Source organism: Dipteris shenzhenensis, chromosome 15 (genome assembly GCF_047967505.1).
Source record: "Dipteris shenzhenensis isolate YYH24624 ecotype China chromosome 15, Dip_SZ_1.0, whole genome shotgun sequence".
NCBI classification, from domain to species: Eukaryota; Viridiplantae; Streptophyta; class Polypodiopsida; order Gleicheniales; family Dipteridaceae; genus Dipteris; species Dipteris shenzhenensis.
This window is the reverse complement of record NC_141610.1, coordinates 21,637,558-21,655,768: the sequence shown is the minus strand read 5'-3', so window position 1 is coordinate 21,655,768 and position 18,211 is coordinate 21,637,558. Positions and strand designations below refer to the sequence as shown.

At 37.7% G+C, this 18,211-nt stretch overlaps 1 protein-coding gene across 1 annotated transcript; it reads right to left on the bottom strand.

The window, feature by feature from the left end:
• Positions 1 to 12,764: 12,764 nt before the first annotated feature.
• On the bottom strand, positions 12,765 to 17,875 carry LOC147893533 (protein BREAST CANCER SUSCEPTIBILITY 1 homolog). Its single transcript, XM_087385698.1, has 13 exons — positions 17,750 to 17,875; positions 17,596 to 17,649; positions 17,404 to 17,474; positions 17,184 to 17,279; positions 16,169 to 16,851; positions 15,953 to 16,063; positions 14,953 to 15,855; positions 14,744 to 14,841; positions 14,473 to 14,656; positions 14,142 to 14,381; positions 13,892 to 14,057; positions 13,673 to 13,791; positions 12,765 to 13,240 (listed from the first exon to the last, which is right to left on the bottom strand). The coding sequence occupies exons 1-13, from the start codon at positions 17,821 to 17,823 to the stop codon at positions 12,908 to 12,910; spliced, it is 3,132 nt and encodes a 1,043-aa protein (XP_087241824.1). The 5' UTR covers positions 17,824 to 17,875; the 3' UTR covers positions 12,765 to 12,907.
• Positions 17,876 to 18,211: the final 336 nt, after the last annotated feature.

The window sequence follows — 18,211 nt, the reverse complement described above, 5'->3', positions numbered from 1 at the left end:
ATAGTTATGTTTGGGTAGATAGGTAATGTCTATTTTCCCCAGCTTGTTATCGCTTTACCTAGGAATATAGACAACCATATGGATTCTTAGATAATTTAAAAAATAATTTAGCCACAAGTGAAGTTTAAGTCACAAGTGGAGTAAGGAGCAAATGAGTGCATGGGTTAAGAAGGGATACGATGAGGTATGGGATGATTAGTGGGCTTGGTATGTGGGGTGGTTAAAAAGAAAGTGTAAAGGGAAGATTTCATGGGGGTACATAAAAGAATAATTCATAGGTAGGGAAGTATTCATGTGTGTGTGTGTGTGTGTGTGTGTGTGTGAGAGAGAGAGAGATACATTTACTAATCAAATTTATTGTGTGTGTGTGTGTGTATACATACATACATACATATATATATGTATGTATGTATGTATGTATGTATGTATGTATGTATGTATGTATGTATGTATGCATGCATGCATGCATGTATGTATGTATGTATGTATGCACATATGTATATGTATATGTATATGTATATGTATATTTATGTGTGTGTGTGTGTGTGTGTGTGTGTAGTTAAATGTACACACACACATATACATATACATATACAAATACATACATACATATGTACATATATATAGATATGTACATATATATACATATGTACATTTTATGTGTGTGTGTGTGTGTGTGTGTGTGTGTAGTTAAATGTACACACACACATATACATATACATATACAAATACATACATACATATGTACATATATATAGATATGTACATATATATACATATCTACAAAGGCACCCAACCTTCTTTATCACACACACACACACACACACACACACACACACACACATATATACATATGTACATATATATACATATGTACATATATGTACATATGTACATATATGTACATATGTAGATATATGTACATATGTATATATATGTACATATGTATATATATGTACATATGTACATATGTATATATATGTACATATGTATATATGTGTGTGTGTGTGTGTGTGTGTGTGTGTGTGATAAAGAAGGTTGGGTGCCTTTGTAGATAGTAATTGTCAAGGTAATGATAGCTACCAATAGCAATATGCCATGAAGACATCTAGACCAATCATAAGTATGCATAATCCTACTTGTGTTTGTATTGGAAAAGTATGTATGTCCCAATCATTATTTTGCACAACCCCACTTATCTATACGAGAATAATCAAGTAAGTACAGCAACCAATATGATATCAGTTTATGGTACCAACCAACAATGTAATGAGGTCACTTGGACCAACCACTTTTATAACATCCTTGCACCAAACAACATGTATCTATAGGAGACCAAACTATGTCAAAATGTTCACTAGTTTAGGCTACAAAAGCTAAGGCCAAATCATGGGTATTAAAAAAATAATATGGACGTAAGTAAATTCTTTTAGGCAACCTAGGTGTGTTGGGTAATAGTAGCTATATGTGACTGTCAATCCAGATACATCACATGCTTTCATCTTCTTTTTAAAGGTGTCCCACATGTATGGCTCAAATTTCTAGGCTCTAGATTTGATCCACATGGTAGTTTGCCTGTAAAACCAACTATAGGACTTCTTAAGCAACACATAAGATGTATGATTTATGCAATGCATACCAATATACGTGCATGTATGCATATGGATAGTGCACTCATGCCTATGTCCAGCCACTCACCAAAACTCAAAGCTCAAAATCTACAAACAACTTACAAGTTATTAGATTGTCTCCTGCTTGTTGCTTTTATATTATTGTATATGCTGACCTAGCTAGGTATGTGGCTGCCCTATCCACACAACAAAAGATTGGATGAAACGCAATGTGTGTTGTTGTTGTTGTTGTTGTTGTTATGCAACCGACCAAGATAGTGTCTTGTCATCAATCCTTCATAGGCCTGTATGGTGTATTCCAAGCCACCCAGTGTCCGCTCATCACTACCAACATCGCATAAAAATCACTCACAACCAACAAACTCTATCTCTTTTATCCATACAAGAGCTACCAACTTCATTGCAATCACCTCTAGTATATCAACATTCATCGGTCATCCCATGTGATATTACAATCACCTCTAGTATATCACCATTCATCGGTCATCCCATGTGATAATATAGCACAACAAGCACCACGATATCTAGAACATCTACATTGTAGTGCCATCTCTGTCATATTCATCCACACCCCAATGCACTATATATGTTGTCAAACTTGTCAAACTTGTCAATCTCTTGCACATACTATCCATGTCCATACCAACTTGGTAACTTAGTAAGGATACATTCATTGGTCCCAATGCTTAGGGAAAGACCACCATCAATCTACACGATTACTTCTCTCATACCCTAGCATGTTATTGACTAAGATGGAAATTTTCCTTATTGTAGTACTGCCACTAGTCAGACCGATGGCATAGAGATAGGTGGATGATGTATAATTGCAACACTAATCCTTTTTGTCGTATTGTAACCATATCAAAGTAGAGCTATCATTACATTGTCTCTCTTCACTCCTTCCGCCATAACCATGGAAAATACTATGCATAGGAGCTAGTAGATTGAGCCCATAAGATGGTGGGACCTAAAAATGTGTGGTAAAGCATTCACACATGATATACTCACCAATTTACAATTCAATGGCAATATAGGTGATCCAGTCCGTTACCTTCATGAAACTGTTAGACACCAACATTCCACATTCTCTTATAGCCATACAAATTTGCCTACATTTCGATACACCATTTTTTCCAATAATATTTATGTCCTTCTTTGAACTTCGAGTGGAGGTGTCTCTATATGTATGTGTCATCCCATTTCATAATATACATCCTTCAATGTCTCTAGAATCTAGAGGAGTCAAGGTGAACTCATGCCATGCAAGAAACTATATCACCACTACAATCACATGAAGAGAGTACTATGTCATCCATGTAGGTTTATTATTGTCATCCTCTCTGACCACCAAGGTATCTATCATTGACTCCATCATTTCTATGTCTCTATGGATCTAGTGTACTTCAATGGTAGAGGGTCAAAGTAATGTAGTGTTTTTGTAATTTGTGGTTATGGATCCATGATGGAGATAGCTTTGGGAGTTTTTGGGGTTTACAAACTTGGTGCTTTCAAGGGTATTTTTTAGCTCTATAAGGGTTCCATGAAGCGATTAGTGGTGTCATCTAAGAGGTTGTATATTTCTTCCAGCAACAGTCAATGTAAATGAGATATATGATCTTTAACAATGTAAGTGTGAATGCTAGCCAAGCAACCATGATTATTAAAATTTTTTCAAGAAATCTTTTAGGCTAGATTAATCTATCGATGGCATTATCATTGGGACATAGTTAGCTAGAAGAAGTGAGAAGAATGTCACTTTCTCCCTTGCTTGTCTAGCATAGAGGCATTTCTATTAATACTTGGTTATATAATATGGGAGATCCCCCTATGCTGAATTTTCTTATGGTTTTTATGAAAAGAAAGTTAGAGTGAGGAATATCATGGCTTACATAACATCAAGCTTACCTAAGATCACGGTTGACCTAACATCAAGCATTGCTATTGGTATTTGCTTAGAGAGGATGCAAATAGACCCCTTTAAGTTAATGTTGCTTTGTTGTGGTTATAAATCAAAGCATTTGCTTGGTCTTCCCACAATCAAGGACTGTTTGTTGCATGGTTTGCATTTTTTAATGCATTGCTTCCTTGATACATATGATGGTGCTGCAGTGCATTTGAAGCTTAGGGGATGAAGCGTGTTTGAAAGGTTTGAATGATGGGGAGTAAGTTTATAGGCAATCCTACTACAGGATGTTCTTGCAAGCTCCCACTGCATGGGTCCCTAGCATGCACAGATTGAATCAAATTCTCCAAAAGTGCTCCCACTTATGTGATTTTTTGGCACTACTCTTAAGTGCAAAAAGTGTACCATCTTACCTTGCATATACCCAACATCAACATTGTTTACTTCGATGTCATCTATTGTGACATTTTCCATCTTTTCCTCAACCTATAGATCTTCAAGGACATATTGCTTCCTTGATGCTATTAGAATCACATACCACCATGATTCAGTTGGAAAATGTTTAGGAATTCAACTTCAAGATCATCCACAAATTTTAGAACTCACATGTAATCAAGGTTATGCATCATGTCTCATCAAGTATGCTTCTTATTCAAAGTTACCATTTTAATTTCTATTGCACATCATTGTGCTTGTAACAATACCACATAGAAATCACACACACCAGTGTGTGTGCATGCATTTGTGTGTGCGTGCATGTGTGTTTAGATTAAAACCTCCCATGAATAATTGATCCATTCAATTAATTCCATCAATTGGATTAAAAATTTTTAAAAGGGGAACATATAAGGAAAAGCCTTAGGGACATCTAAGATGAAAAATGCAACAACTAGAGCTTGCAAAAATTTCCACCAAAATCAAGAATAATAATATTGAGTTTGGCAAACACAATATTGAAAAAAGATGTCGGATCCTTAGGTAGTCCATAATCTGGGGTCGGGGTCCACTTACATGCCACCATCCAAACGAACTAGGTGTTAGAAAATCATAGTTATGTATCGGTAGATAGGTAATGCATGTTTCCCCTGACTTGTTATCGCTTTACCTAAGAATATAGACGATCATATTGATTCTTATATGATTAAAAAAAATTTAGTCACAAACGAAGTTTAAGTCACAAGTGGAGTAAGGAGTAAATGAGAAGGGATTAGTAAGTGCATGGGTTGAGAAGGGATTAGTGGAGGTATGGGAGGATTAGCCCATATTCTGGGGTCAGGGTCACTTACATGCCACCATCCAAACGAACTAGGTGTTAGAACATCATAGTTATGTTTGGGTAGACAAGTAATGCATGTTTTCCTTGGCTTGTTATCTCTTTACCTAGGAATATAGACGATCATATTGATTCTTATATGATTAAAGCAATTTAGTCACAAACGAATTTTAAGTCACAAGTGAAGTAAGGAGAAAGGATTAGCAAGTGCATGGGTTGAGAAGGGATTAGTGGAGGTATGGGAGGATTAGTATGCATGGTGTGTGGGGTGGTTAAAAAAAGAGTATAAAGGGAAGATTTCACAGGGGTACATTAAAGAATAGTTCATAGTTGGGGAAGTATACATGTGTGTGTGTGTGTGTGTGTGTGTGTGTGTGTGTGTGTGTGTGTGTGTGTGTGTGTGTGTGTGTGTGTGTGTGCGTGCGTGTGTAAATAATTCAGTATCCCATCATATAAATGAACCATATATTTATTTCCAATTAATATTACCAATAATTGAAATAAGAATTTAATTTAGGAAAGATACATATACTCCAAACATTGTATTGATCCTTGCTGTAGTGCAAACAAAAAATATATATATTGATTTTTTATGAAATCCAAAGGAGATAAAAATGTATCTTCAAGGGGTAGTCTGTGTGTGTGTGTGTGTGCCCACCGTTAACCCTGGGGAAAGGTCCATGTAGTGGGGAGTAAGCCCACTAAGTGGAACTTACCCCCTACCTAAGAGTTTAATAAGTTGATTGGTGTCAAACTTTAACCCAGGAAATTTATTATTTAAAAAAAAACTTAACATTTTTTGAAATAATAATGTTTTAAATCCATTTTTCCCAAAAAGGTGAATTAATCTAAGAAGATCAATATAGGCACAAGTGCAATGTGATGCATTATATAAGAGTGGTAAGACTTGTGAAATACAAACTTTATAGGCACAATTTCTAGGCCTATTACTATTTGCATGAATGAAAGAAATATTTGAGCAAGGTAATTTATCCTTCTTCCAACATGTGCTTATTTCAAAGTCACCAATAAATGGTCTAGTAAGAAAAGTGGTAGCACAAGTGTCATAAGTATTAAGAAAAGTGGTAGCACAAGTGTCATAAGTGGGTTTTATATTAATAATATCCAGAGGGTAAATACAATACGGGCCATTAGAATCAATAGGGTTATTATAAGAAAGGCATTTTATCATAAAATCATTGTTAACAAATGCAAGGTCATCCATATATTAAAATGATAACTGGAAAGATTTAAGCATATCCCTTTGTTTAAGTTTAGAGAGTTTTTGTTTACACCACAAGGGTGAACAAGAATATCCCATGGGGATACCCTTAGTTTGTATATACATCCTATCCCATGTTTAGAGAAGCAATTATCTAAAACAAAGGTATTTAAAGAAATGAAATCATTGAAAGTAAGACTACATTCTTTGATTTTTTTGGTTAACAAAAAAGATTTTCTATGTTTTTTGAACCCACAATAGCCAAGGATTTATGTAATTTTAATAAAATTATGGAGTGATTTAATAAGACTGTTGGGTCCTTGATGTGGGATAGCTTCATAGCATGACGTAATATCAAATGTAAAAATAGAGTACATATGTTTAGGCAAGTTTATAAGGAAATCATACTGGTTTTGGATAATCCAGTATGCATTAGTTCTAACCTGTGAAAAGGTAAATAGATCTTTGTGTATCCTTTCAGTGTATTCTTGTACACCACTATCTAGGGCTTTAAGTAGTTTAGTAATATGATCAGTAATGTTTGAGAATATGCAATTATGGGCATCGGTTAGCCATCTAAAGGAATTTTTGTGAATTTTATAAGTACCCATAATATGTGGGATAGAAGAGCAAGTAGGGATATTAATATCAAAGGGTTGAGAAAATGCTATAACATGATTAGCAATTTTCCCTTCATTAGTGCTAGAAAGCAAAAATTAAGGGGAATTAAGTCGCTAAAGGGCTAAGCTTCTAATGAGAGACTTACAGATGAAAGTAGGGGTTAAAATGATTTATCCAAGCCACAAGTGAAAAGGTGGTTACTGAGATATCTAATTTCATCCATAATATTGGGGTCTTGAAACCACAGTTCTTGATTAAACCTATGATTAGGGAAACGGTTATTAAAGTCCCTTAGGACAATGCCTCTAATAAAGCTATGATGGACAGTAGTTTCATTTAAATTACAATAGTCGGAGATAATATGCAATACAATACTCTTCAAAGTTGCCAATGTTGTATCTTCATTTATTGAAATCAAGCCAAATACTTATCAAAGGGAATCCGATGGAGAGGTATGCCGACTCACCTGGCACCATCACAACCAAATGAAATCTAGAACAATTCATTCAAGCTATGGTAGCCAGGCTTCAATGCCAACACACAGTTGTTATCCATGTTACTCTATGTAGACTAGCATAATCAAATCTTGGCATTCTAGTATTCAAAAATAATTAGAGGTTGGCATTTAGGCAATTAATGAAATGCTTATAAATTGTAAGGGCACTTCTCAAGGGAGCATAATCTAGACTTACCAAAGGACAATGGGGTCCTTTGATCAATTCTCAACTAATCATGATGCTAAATCACGGTATGCATGCAAACTAGAACCCAAAAAAATAAATAACACCCATTTAGTAAGGTCATCCAAAGTCATATGTAATCATTATATCCTTGGATAGCTTCCACATTCAAAAGGAAGACAAAGGCTTTAGGTCACTCAAAATCTTACAAAAATCAAAAGATTACTAAACATGTTTATGACCATGTAAAGCAGTGATTAAGTTTCTTGTTGTAAAAAGTTTGGTAAGCATATTCTATTCAAAGTTTAAAGTGTATCAATGTGGAAGCACATGTAAGAAAACCACGGTTCCCATGCACTAGAAGTGAAGCAATTGTTATGACCAATCCAACTTGTTCTAAGTAAAGAAAACTTTAGTGAAAACCAAGCAAGATATCATGTCAAATTTATTATCAAAATAATCGAAAGAGAGGGAATTAAGGACAAGAGAGCTAATAGAAATGTAATTGTTGAATAGGTATTAGAATTTCCTTTAATTTATGTAATGTTCAACATGCTCTAAGTTTATGTGCCTATTATATTGATGAAAAAATTCAACCTATGAGATGTTAAACTTGCTTCTGATCTTATGTTCCTATTGTGTTGGAAGTAATATAAGTTTGATGAAGCAATTTTTAAATTCTTGAATTTTAATTTGTCTCTAGATTTATTGTGAAAACATTTTATCTTGAATGTCTATATTTTGTCTCCATATTTATTCTAAATTCTTGAATTTCTATATTTTGTATTTATATTTATTGTGCAATCATGAACAATTTATTAATAATGATATATGGATCAAGTTGATGTGAGATAAATTTTCTAGCATGGTACATGTAGGTGATACATGCATGTGGCCAAGATCAATCTTATTCCATCAACTTTAATTAATCAAAATACTTCATAATATTCATACACCATTTTTTACTCTTGCATATGAGTTGCATGTGTTTGGAAAATCAAAATAATGTATTAAAGTTTAATGACTATTTAACTTAAAACTCTTTCAAGAGTATATATGAAGGAAAATCCATCACAATTACTTCAAGTCATAGTTTATTTCAAAAGAATACAACAATAAAGGAAAAATATTGCAAAGAAACCATTCTTCAAGCTATGCAAAAGGTGCCACAATTAGCCGAGACATAAAAGGGAAAATAATGCAAATTACACATTCTTCAAGCTATGCAAAAAGTATCATACTTAATCGAGACATCAAAGATACCTTTAGATATGCCAATTTTAGCTTTATTCTTAGTAGCATGATCAACAAAATATCAAGAAAAGCAAGATTATTTTTATTTAGCTCTTAAAATAACTAGCCAATAAAGCATGCATTTCATTGTTGTGGATGAGGATGCAAATGAAAAATGCAAAAATTCTTAATTTGTCATGTTTTCAAAATCATGAATTAAAATTGAGACTTGCACAAGTCTCGAAATAACTAAACATGTCGTAGGTGTTCTTAGCCATTATTCTTCCCAAGACCCACTCCTTTTTAAATTTTTGAATTGCCAACTCTTATAAGAAAATATTGTTTTATTTCTCATAGCACTACTTATGTAAAGTTTCTTACAATAATTATAATCACATTTATTAGGACCCATCAGAGTCACATACTTGCGTGTACTTTACCTAGACTAAGGCCTTTGTTATTCTCCTTTATTTCTCATAGCACTAGTTGTGTAAAGTTTCTTACAATAAATACAATCAAATTTTCGGGTTGGATAAATCAACATCACATAGTTGTGTGTACTTGATCTAGCCTATGACCTTTGTTATCGGGTTCCATACTCTCATCAAAGGGTCATTATATAGGAATCGTACATGCCAAGTGTGTTTAAGGGGTAATTAAATTATCCCTATTTACATATGCTCGTTCAAATATCTTGACTTTAGAAAGTTTGACTTTTTTCCTATGTGAAACTTTTAGTTGGTAAACTTTTTGTGATAGTGGTATTGGAAAAAACCTCTCTTATGAACACGCGTGCTGGGGGTACCTAGTTTTGGTGGTTCTCCACCCCAAGTCTATTAAAAGACAAAAGTTGGACCCACAATTAATAATACTAAAATTTGCATGATTCTTTTACTATCTCATGCCATCCTAAATTTTTCATAACACTTTGATTCCATCAAATCATATCTATTAATGCATCAAGCTTTCTACACGATTTTTCTCTCAAAGTAGTTGTTTGAGTATGTGAAGTACGATCAGCAATGTAATCACACAAAGCTTTCCAATATGCCCAACTTTTGTGAGACTATGTATAATTCTCTTTTCTAGCATTTTGTGGTCATATAATAAGTGCCTTATCACCTCCACGCATGCTCCAATTAAGAGAAGCAAGAGGTCAATGGGTATCATTTGATAATCTAGCAAAGCTAAAATCAAGCATATAAAAAATGATGAAACCAATATAGTTTGGGATGATTTTCTAGACACTGATGAGTGCACATTGCAAATGGGATTCCAAAAATGGGACATTCACATGGTCACATGTATACTTTTTATAGGTGGATGGACATTATGAAGAAGTATTTTTTTGGAGATTTGATAGATACAATGGGTTAAAATAGAGCATCTTGTGGAGAGGAAAGTTACAAAATGACAGGAGAAGATTGGGAAGTTCAAGCAAGTGCCTAGCAATACCAACCTCATTGCATTAAAGGGCTTTATGCAATCTAATGTAGAAGTTGCAAGAGAAATTTCTAAAAATTTGTGTTAATAAACAAAGCACAAGTTGTAGAGCACTCAAGGGACATGAAATATATTGATAAGAAGATAAAAAGTGACTTTATTGTAGCATACCTACACAAAACCGCACATGCCCAATCTAATTGGGAATAATTGAGTGTAATGTAAGGCATACAAGAGAATGAGTATAAGTAATTTCATACATATTCTCAAGAATGGCTAAATCATATATTGAATCTCTCTATAGTGACTCCTTCTGAACCTAGCATGGTAAAGAGCTAAGTCCATCATTGTACTTGTACATGAAGTCTTAGCCAATATCCTTGGACTATCACTACCATTCAACCATAAATTGACAGGGTGATGGACCTTTCTAAAAGGATTTAACTGCACAATAGGATTCATGATCATAGATGCACAATTACATAGAAGCATGCAAGGGCATGGACAAAGGAGACTTCAAAAATGTAATGTCATTCAAAAAATGAATGGTGCAAATGAGGTTTTTTTTCTAGTAACCTTTATGGGATCCGAGGCCATTAGAAACCTTAAGGTGGCATTGGAAGACATTAAGGGATACTTTCATCATCAAGTAGGAGAGAAAATGCTTGCAATGGACTCTTACATGGGATTCTTACACGACACCTATTGTGGCTTTTATCAACAAGGATCTAAAGGCCACCAATTTCAAGACCTTGTGCTCAATCCTTTGGCCCTATCTTAGCTTTGAGAGGCTACGTGTAAGAAAAAAAAAATTGCAATAATGATGATTGATATGAACAAAGATGTGTCGATTTATCTCATCTCGTTAAGATAAACCCATCATTGGCTAATTTTGCTAGCGCGCAATGTGCTTCACCAATGCAAATGGATGTTTAGTTCCCTCTTCCTACCATAGTGAGCTATTTGAAAGCAAGGTACAAAGGGTTCTCAAAATATCATCAAAAGATGGGTACATTTTGCAAGTATAGGTACCTTTTACATTTCTTCATTTGAGGAGTCTACCAATCGTATAGCCCTCCTAACTATCAATTTTTACCCTAGGTAATGAATTGAAATCTTAAGACAAGCAACATAACAAAACCAAGTCTTCTTTTGGTCAATGCTTCAAGAATAATTGATCTTTATATTGGGTTTTTCAAGTTTCTAATAGACAACTTTTTCTTTGAAAGAGTTAAAAGAGAACATAAAGTGGCAACTTACTCATTCTTTAACTACACACCACTAAGCACTCTATATAGACACACGAGAGAGAGACAGAGTGAGTAAATTAGATCCGAGCAAGTATCTGTACTGAGAAAGAAGATTGCACCATGTTCCTTGCACAAGCGAGATACTGAAAATGAGGGTAGATGTATTAGATATTTGGAAAGCAATTTGCACTCTACACATAGAACTTTGCGTTTAGCACACATAGCCACACATTTGTGTGGAGGAGAGTACATTTAGGAATGTACCCTTCCTTTAATTTATAGCACTTTGCATACTGAATATAAGCCTCATTGTTTCCCCTCTATCACACAAGCATGTACAAGGATTGAGCAAGACTCCTACTTGATGGCACTGTGCTCCCTACCTAAAGATGTGTAACGTCCAAAACATAGTTGAAGTCATTCTACATGTCATCTAATATGATCAAAACCTCTTTTGCCTTAAGCCATCTTGTAAATGTTTGTGCCCTCTTGCAAGATCGTCCGCCATGTCAATCTTATCGAGCAATAAATCTTTACAAAGGGATCTTGAATTCAAATCATCATCTTCACAAAGCTTGCTCCTTCAAAGTCCTTTTGATAAGGGTGGTCAATAGGTCATCGAAGAGTGGTTTTGCCAATGCTACCTATACCCCAAAGCAAAAAAAAGTCCTCAACGTGGTACCTTCTTTTGCCTTATGCAATTTCCTTTACATGAGACATAGACGCAACTAAATCCAACAATTGTTGACTAATGCCAACTACCCATAGCCGTGAGCTTGTGATGAACACTAGTTGATGCTAGAGCCACAATTGTTGAATGGTGGAGACAAGATCGCAAAGCAAGAAGAGGAAGAAGTAGAAGATGAGACCACAACTACAACACGTACAACATGAAAAGCAACTATTTGGAGCACAAACACACAAACAACAATACAAAGCTTTCATTGATACAAAAAGCACTAACGCACTATATGGAGCATTCACTCACTCTATTAGAAATACCAACGCTTCGATTATAAGAAATCCAAGGGATATTAAGTGTACATGTTCAAGGAGGAGAGAATTTCATTTAATTCCACTATGCTACTACCTAAAGACTAACCCATACATTAGGTGCACATAATCATTCCAAACAAATTATAGTTAAGTCCAAACACTTCTCTAATATGAAAATGGGCAATGCTTGATGAGCAACAATGTACTTGGAGTGTTATAACTCTCAAATTCTAAATCCTTTATACATATGATAGATTTTAGAAACTTGATAATTGTCTAGTGTGACTTGATAAGTAGCAAGTCCACAATGTGCATGCAATGTGGCAATGATGTAAATAGCTTCCCAATAAAGGTATAAGCATAGAGAAATCCCAAATACTTTTTCAAAAAAAGAAGTTGCAACCTAGAGTTCAAATGTGAATATAAAGTCTAAATGTGGATTTAATAAGCAAACTTGCGTAACTGAACTGGGCTAAAAGGCTAGAATTTCAATTTCTTGAAGAAAATTCGTTAAAATGTATCCTATGATATCTTACATAGAAGGTTATAAGTCAAAAAGCCCAAACGATAGATCGGGGTGCACATAATCACTATGGCGACTGCAAAGAATCTACAGTTAGTAACATTCAAAGGAAAATGGGGATAAGCAGATAGTTTAGCTCAAGGGCTGCAACTTACATAAAGCTATGGAGTCGAGAATCCACGAATGAGGAACAACGTGTGCACCCACCAACTTTCCTAAACTAGTAGCTTCTGCCTTTCTCCTACGGATCTCTTCAGCTTTGCTATCAATAGAAGGCGAATCGTTGCTATACACTATGACAACGCTGCTTGTGCTTCCATGCCCTGCATGGTCAGCTGAGATTACTGGTTTTCTGTGGAGGATTCCTCCCCCACCGGCTGCCACTAATGCCTGCAAATCCACCTTATAAGAGGCCACCGAGTACCCCACGAAATAGAACTCGAATGTCTCGAAAAGTTTAGGTCCCTGCACACGGAAAGAACGGTTATACTGAATATCTATCCAATGGGCTTGCATTGCACCTTTGCTGCCAACAGACAGAAACAGTTTCATTGACAGAGTACCAATTCAATTGGGTTTTCTATTAAACTCATGTAGGCCACTTTTCCCTGAACTTACGTCCCACAGCCAATGCAGAGCTCCAAATATCAGCCTTAGACATCTACACTCAAACTCATATAGGCCACTTCCCTGCACTTACCTCCCTCCCCCCAATGTAGAGCTCCAAAGACCAGCCTTAGTCATCTAGACTCAAACTCATACAGGCCATGGCCTTCCTGAACTACCTCCCACAGCCAATGCACAGCTCCAACGACCAGCCTCAGTCATCCATACAATCACCACGACCTCCTGCTGCCTTAACATCTTATGCTCAAGCAGAACAAGAAGCTGACTCACCTTTGATGCTGCCAACAGTCGACCTCTTTTGGGTCCCTCTGCCATACCGTGGATATCCATGGATATTTCGAAAGCTTCTTCACTCACTGGTTTGCCTGCAGAAGTGCAAGCTGCCATCCCTGTTTCCATGACCAGCAGCATCATACAAATATGTCAGATTGCATTAAGAAGGATGAAAATCATGAGATCTACAGCTCGAGTGAACGGAGGTGTTCTCACAGTTTGAATTCAATATCCACTTTCCCTCCAAGATTGCCATCAGGAATTTGAGTGTCCTGCGTGCTGCTCCAGACCCATCTGTTCCGGCTATGACATGAGTCACACTGGAGCTCCAGGCCTTTGCCACTGTAGCACCCGTGAGGCTTGCAAAAGCAACTAGCTGATTCTGCACTCAACACAACTTGACGGATGAGCCATGCGAGGAAATATATTGCTTACATTAAAATTGCAAGATCTGATGGAATTATACCTTTCCAGCAGGGTCTAAGGCGGAGCCACACAGGACCCATTTGGAAGCCACGCCAGATGGCCATTTTGGAGAGGCTTTCTCTACACTTTCCGACTGCTGGGACCTGTGTCGAGCATGCCCTGCAACACGCCCTTGATTTTCAAAGCCGGAGTTATGAAGAGCCCCTGGTGCTCGGCCTCTTCCCTGATGCTTGGGAAAGTTTTCTTCCGCGTGATCAGGGCATAAAACAATGAATTTATCCTGGAGGATAGCAACATCGGTATATTAGTGCAATGACCTCACATAGGAAAGAACAGGCTTCAAGATTTCATCAAATGGATCTAGCCCTTACATTTTCCCATTTGCAGGAGAGGGCACGGGCACATGGGTAATGGTAGCTTCTCCGGCACCGTTTCAGACAGCAACCTAGTGCTGCCCCCTTCATACCACAGCTGCTGCATTTAATCCTTTGACCTCTTGCAACCTCTGCTGCAAGATTTTTGGCTACATCCTTTATGAAGTAGACATCTGGTGCCCTGCACAGCAATTACATGATTAGTGAACTTTTGGAACCAGATATTAGAAAAAGCCTTGCTAGTATAAAATCCTTTGACATTCCATACCACTCCGCACAGCGTTTATGAACATGCACTAATTTTGCTTCAGTATCCCATTCCTCCACCGGGATTCCGTCCTTGTAATGCACCATAGGACCTGCCACCTGCAATCAAAAATCCGATTTTGTCCACATTCAGTTCACCTAACAATTTCTTCCTCCTGTTCTGACTAAGAACTTAACACACTAATGAAGAGCTGATGTATCCATATACACCTGAGAGTCACCAGGAGCTCGACAGAAGGCACACACAAGTCTGCTGCTTTCCGACGCACAGAGATCCCCTTCAGATCTACTGCACGTTTTCGTGGCACTTCTTCCTGAATCATCAAGCCCCTGATTCAAAGAAACCTTCTTTCTTTTGAGAGGCCTGATGGACTCAGGAGCCTTTCTTTTGGGTAAACCGTTTGTTTTCATAATCAAATTTTCAGCAGCATCGGATAAAACATTCGCATGAACACTATCTGTTACTGAGGGTGGGAGCGCTCTACCATCCTCTAGCTCTTGACCTCTATTTGACCTTCCGGATTCGTGTTCCTTCACAGCAACCTTTTCTGTCCTATTCAGCTTTGAATGCCCAAGGACAGCAGACCTCGTTTTCTGCCCCTGATTCAAAGAAAACTTTTTTCTTTTGGGAGACCTAATGGACTCAAGAGCCTTCCTTTTGGGTAAACCATTCGTTTTCATTATCAATTTTTCAGCAGCATAGGACAAAACATTCGCATGAACACTGTTTGTTTCTGAGGGTGGTGGCGCTCCACCAAGCCTGGAACACCCAACATCCTCTAGCTCTTTCCCTCCATTTGACCTTCCGGATTCGTGTTCCTTCACAGCAACCTTTGCTGTCCTATTCAGCTTTGAATGCCCCCGGACAGACCTCGTTTTCTGCCTTTCTTTGATACGATTTTGACTTTTGAGGATACGATTTTGACTTTTGAGGACTGTTTTTGAGACGTAGACAGTGGAATCTACACTTTTGGCATTTTGCGGTGAGTGAGCCACAGAAGGTACGTCCTGGAAAGATTCTTCATTCAGCTCTCGTTTATCAGATAATATTATTTCTTCACTAGCAGACTTAGCCTCTTCCAGTGGCAAGTCAACGACAATAACCTTCGATACCTGATTAACAAATAAAAAGAGGATGCCATAAGTATAGGAGCTTCTGCCAGACAGCAAGTGGCCATTCTCGAAATATAAAATTTTACAACAATGCTACCTGCTCCTTGACCGGGCTGCATTTGAGCTCTGGGGAACATGGCTGTTGTGTCCACTCGAATGCATCACTGTCATAACTATCAGCTTCGGTACAACCCACCTTTGTAACTTCCTAAATACATGGTAAGCGAACTCAGAATTAAGTGCAACAAACATTATGGAAGCCGTGCAAGGCAAATACAAGACGGCAACTTCCCAAATACATATCTACCTTTACCTGTTCTTCATCACTATCCTTCAAATCACTGAAATTTGGCCGCAAATTTGTCTGAGTCATTGTTAGCTGTGTGACCTGGATAGGATCAGTGCAATCAACATCTTGCGAGTTATCATCCCGCAACCAGAAAAAGGGATCCAGCTTTGGCCTGCCAATGTCATCTACGACCGATTCAATTAACTTCTCTTTTCCCTTTTTGTCTTCAGATTCCAAAGTGTCGTATACTTTAGCCTGATAGTTGAATTCCAGGGGCTTTGAGGATAGCCTAGACCCTTTCTTCCTTTTCCGGCATGATCTCTTGAGATCAAATTGAACTCCTGCAGGTGCTGAAATAGGAGACGGAGCTTCTCTCTCATTTTGCTGTTTTCTCCTGTTGTTTTTTCTCTTGGCTTCTACAGTGGCATTCCACTCGGAAGCCAGTGACTTTCCTGGTATTTGAGACTGAGGCACAATCTCCGCTTCATCATTATTTAATTCCAATTCTCCACTCAAGGAAGAGAGTCGAGGTACTTGAACCCGCTTATTAGGGGGAATAAACCCTGTGTACAACTGTTCTGGACTCTTTGGAGTATTGTGAACTCGTTTTGTTTTGATTTTAGGCTTTTTTCCATCATTGGTTATGTTGGAAAGTGGCGTTCTTTTTTCACAACCATTGTTGTCTGTCGAAGTATGATCTGCATCAACTGTCCCACAATCATTCCTTGAGACCAGACGATAAGATTCTGATTAAAAACGCTAGCATTTGATTCTAGTTACTGGATTTCCTCGGATACTCGTTCTCTAAAACTACATGAGATTCCAAATTCAAAAGGGCATGGAATTCATGACGGCTAGAACATGACAGCCTAAGAGAGACGATATTTCTAATTTTCAGCAGGATTCGCATGATACTAGGAGACTACATTTCCCGACACCGCTGAATGACAAATGTATTGAAAATCCTTTGCACATGGCTAATGGTCTGAGATAATGCCCGCTTAAAAAGTCGTGAGTAGCTATTCTGGCGACTGCTTACTTGCAAATGGAGATGCTATAAGGTCAATGCCGGCAGCACTTTCCATACTCACGTATATGCCAACCAGGTTGTCCATCTGTGGGGCTGGTCTAACCTCTGCGAAAGATAGATACATCACAATTCAATGGTTATATGGTCAAAATTTCAGCATTTTTTTGCAAGTTTTAGGGGAGGGCGAATCGTGGAGGGGATGGCAGCATCGCAGCGTGGGAAATTTTACCTCTCCTGGTAGTAGGCACTTTGCAGATTGGACAACCTGGAGTCCGTTTAATCGACTGCAGTATGCAAGACCTGCTACCGGATATACGAAAAATGAGGCGACAAAAAGGGGGGGGTGAAAGCCGAATGGAGGCAGATAAAGGTACCAAAGAAAAACCCAATGCGGAAGATAAGGGGGAAGGGGAGGACGTACATGCAGAAGGAATGGTTACAGGAGAGAGAGGCGGTTTGGTTGAACAAGCTCAAGCTGAAACCAAAAAAATTGGAGTTAGGGAAAACTGAGCAAAGAGGCAACAGAGAAAGGCGAGGGAGGAAGCAAGCAGGAGAGAGAGAGAGAGAGAGAGCACCAGATGGGGCATTTGAGCTCACGGGCGAGGCGATCAAGCTGGTGGGAAGGGGGAAGCAGAACAGAGGAAGCCATGAGAGGGAGCAGGGGATGTTTGATTCAAGAGTGCTTTTTGAGAAAACGAAGATAATCAAATAGAGCTTTTGAGAAGAAGACGATAATCAAACAGTTTCATATTAAATTTTTGAAATCCTTCCCATTTTTGAATTCTTTTCCCGCCAAAATCCCTTTCCCCTCCTTTCTTACTCTTTCATTCTCACCTCCTCTCTCTCACATCGTCCCTCTTCTCTCTCTCTCTCTCTTACACTTTAGGGCCACTCCTCTCTCCTCACTCTTCCCATCTTGCTCCTCCAGTGATGCCGCCTCTCGACACTCGCATTTTCTTGGTCTCTTGGTGGCGCACACATGCTCAACTTTAGGCCTTCCATTTTGGAGGGCGTGAAATAGAGCACCAGAGCACCAT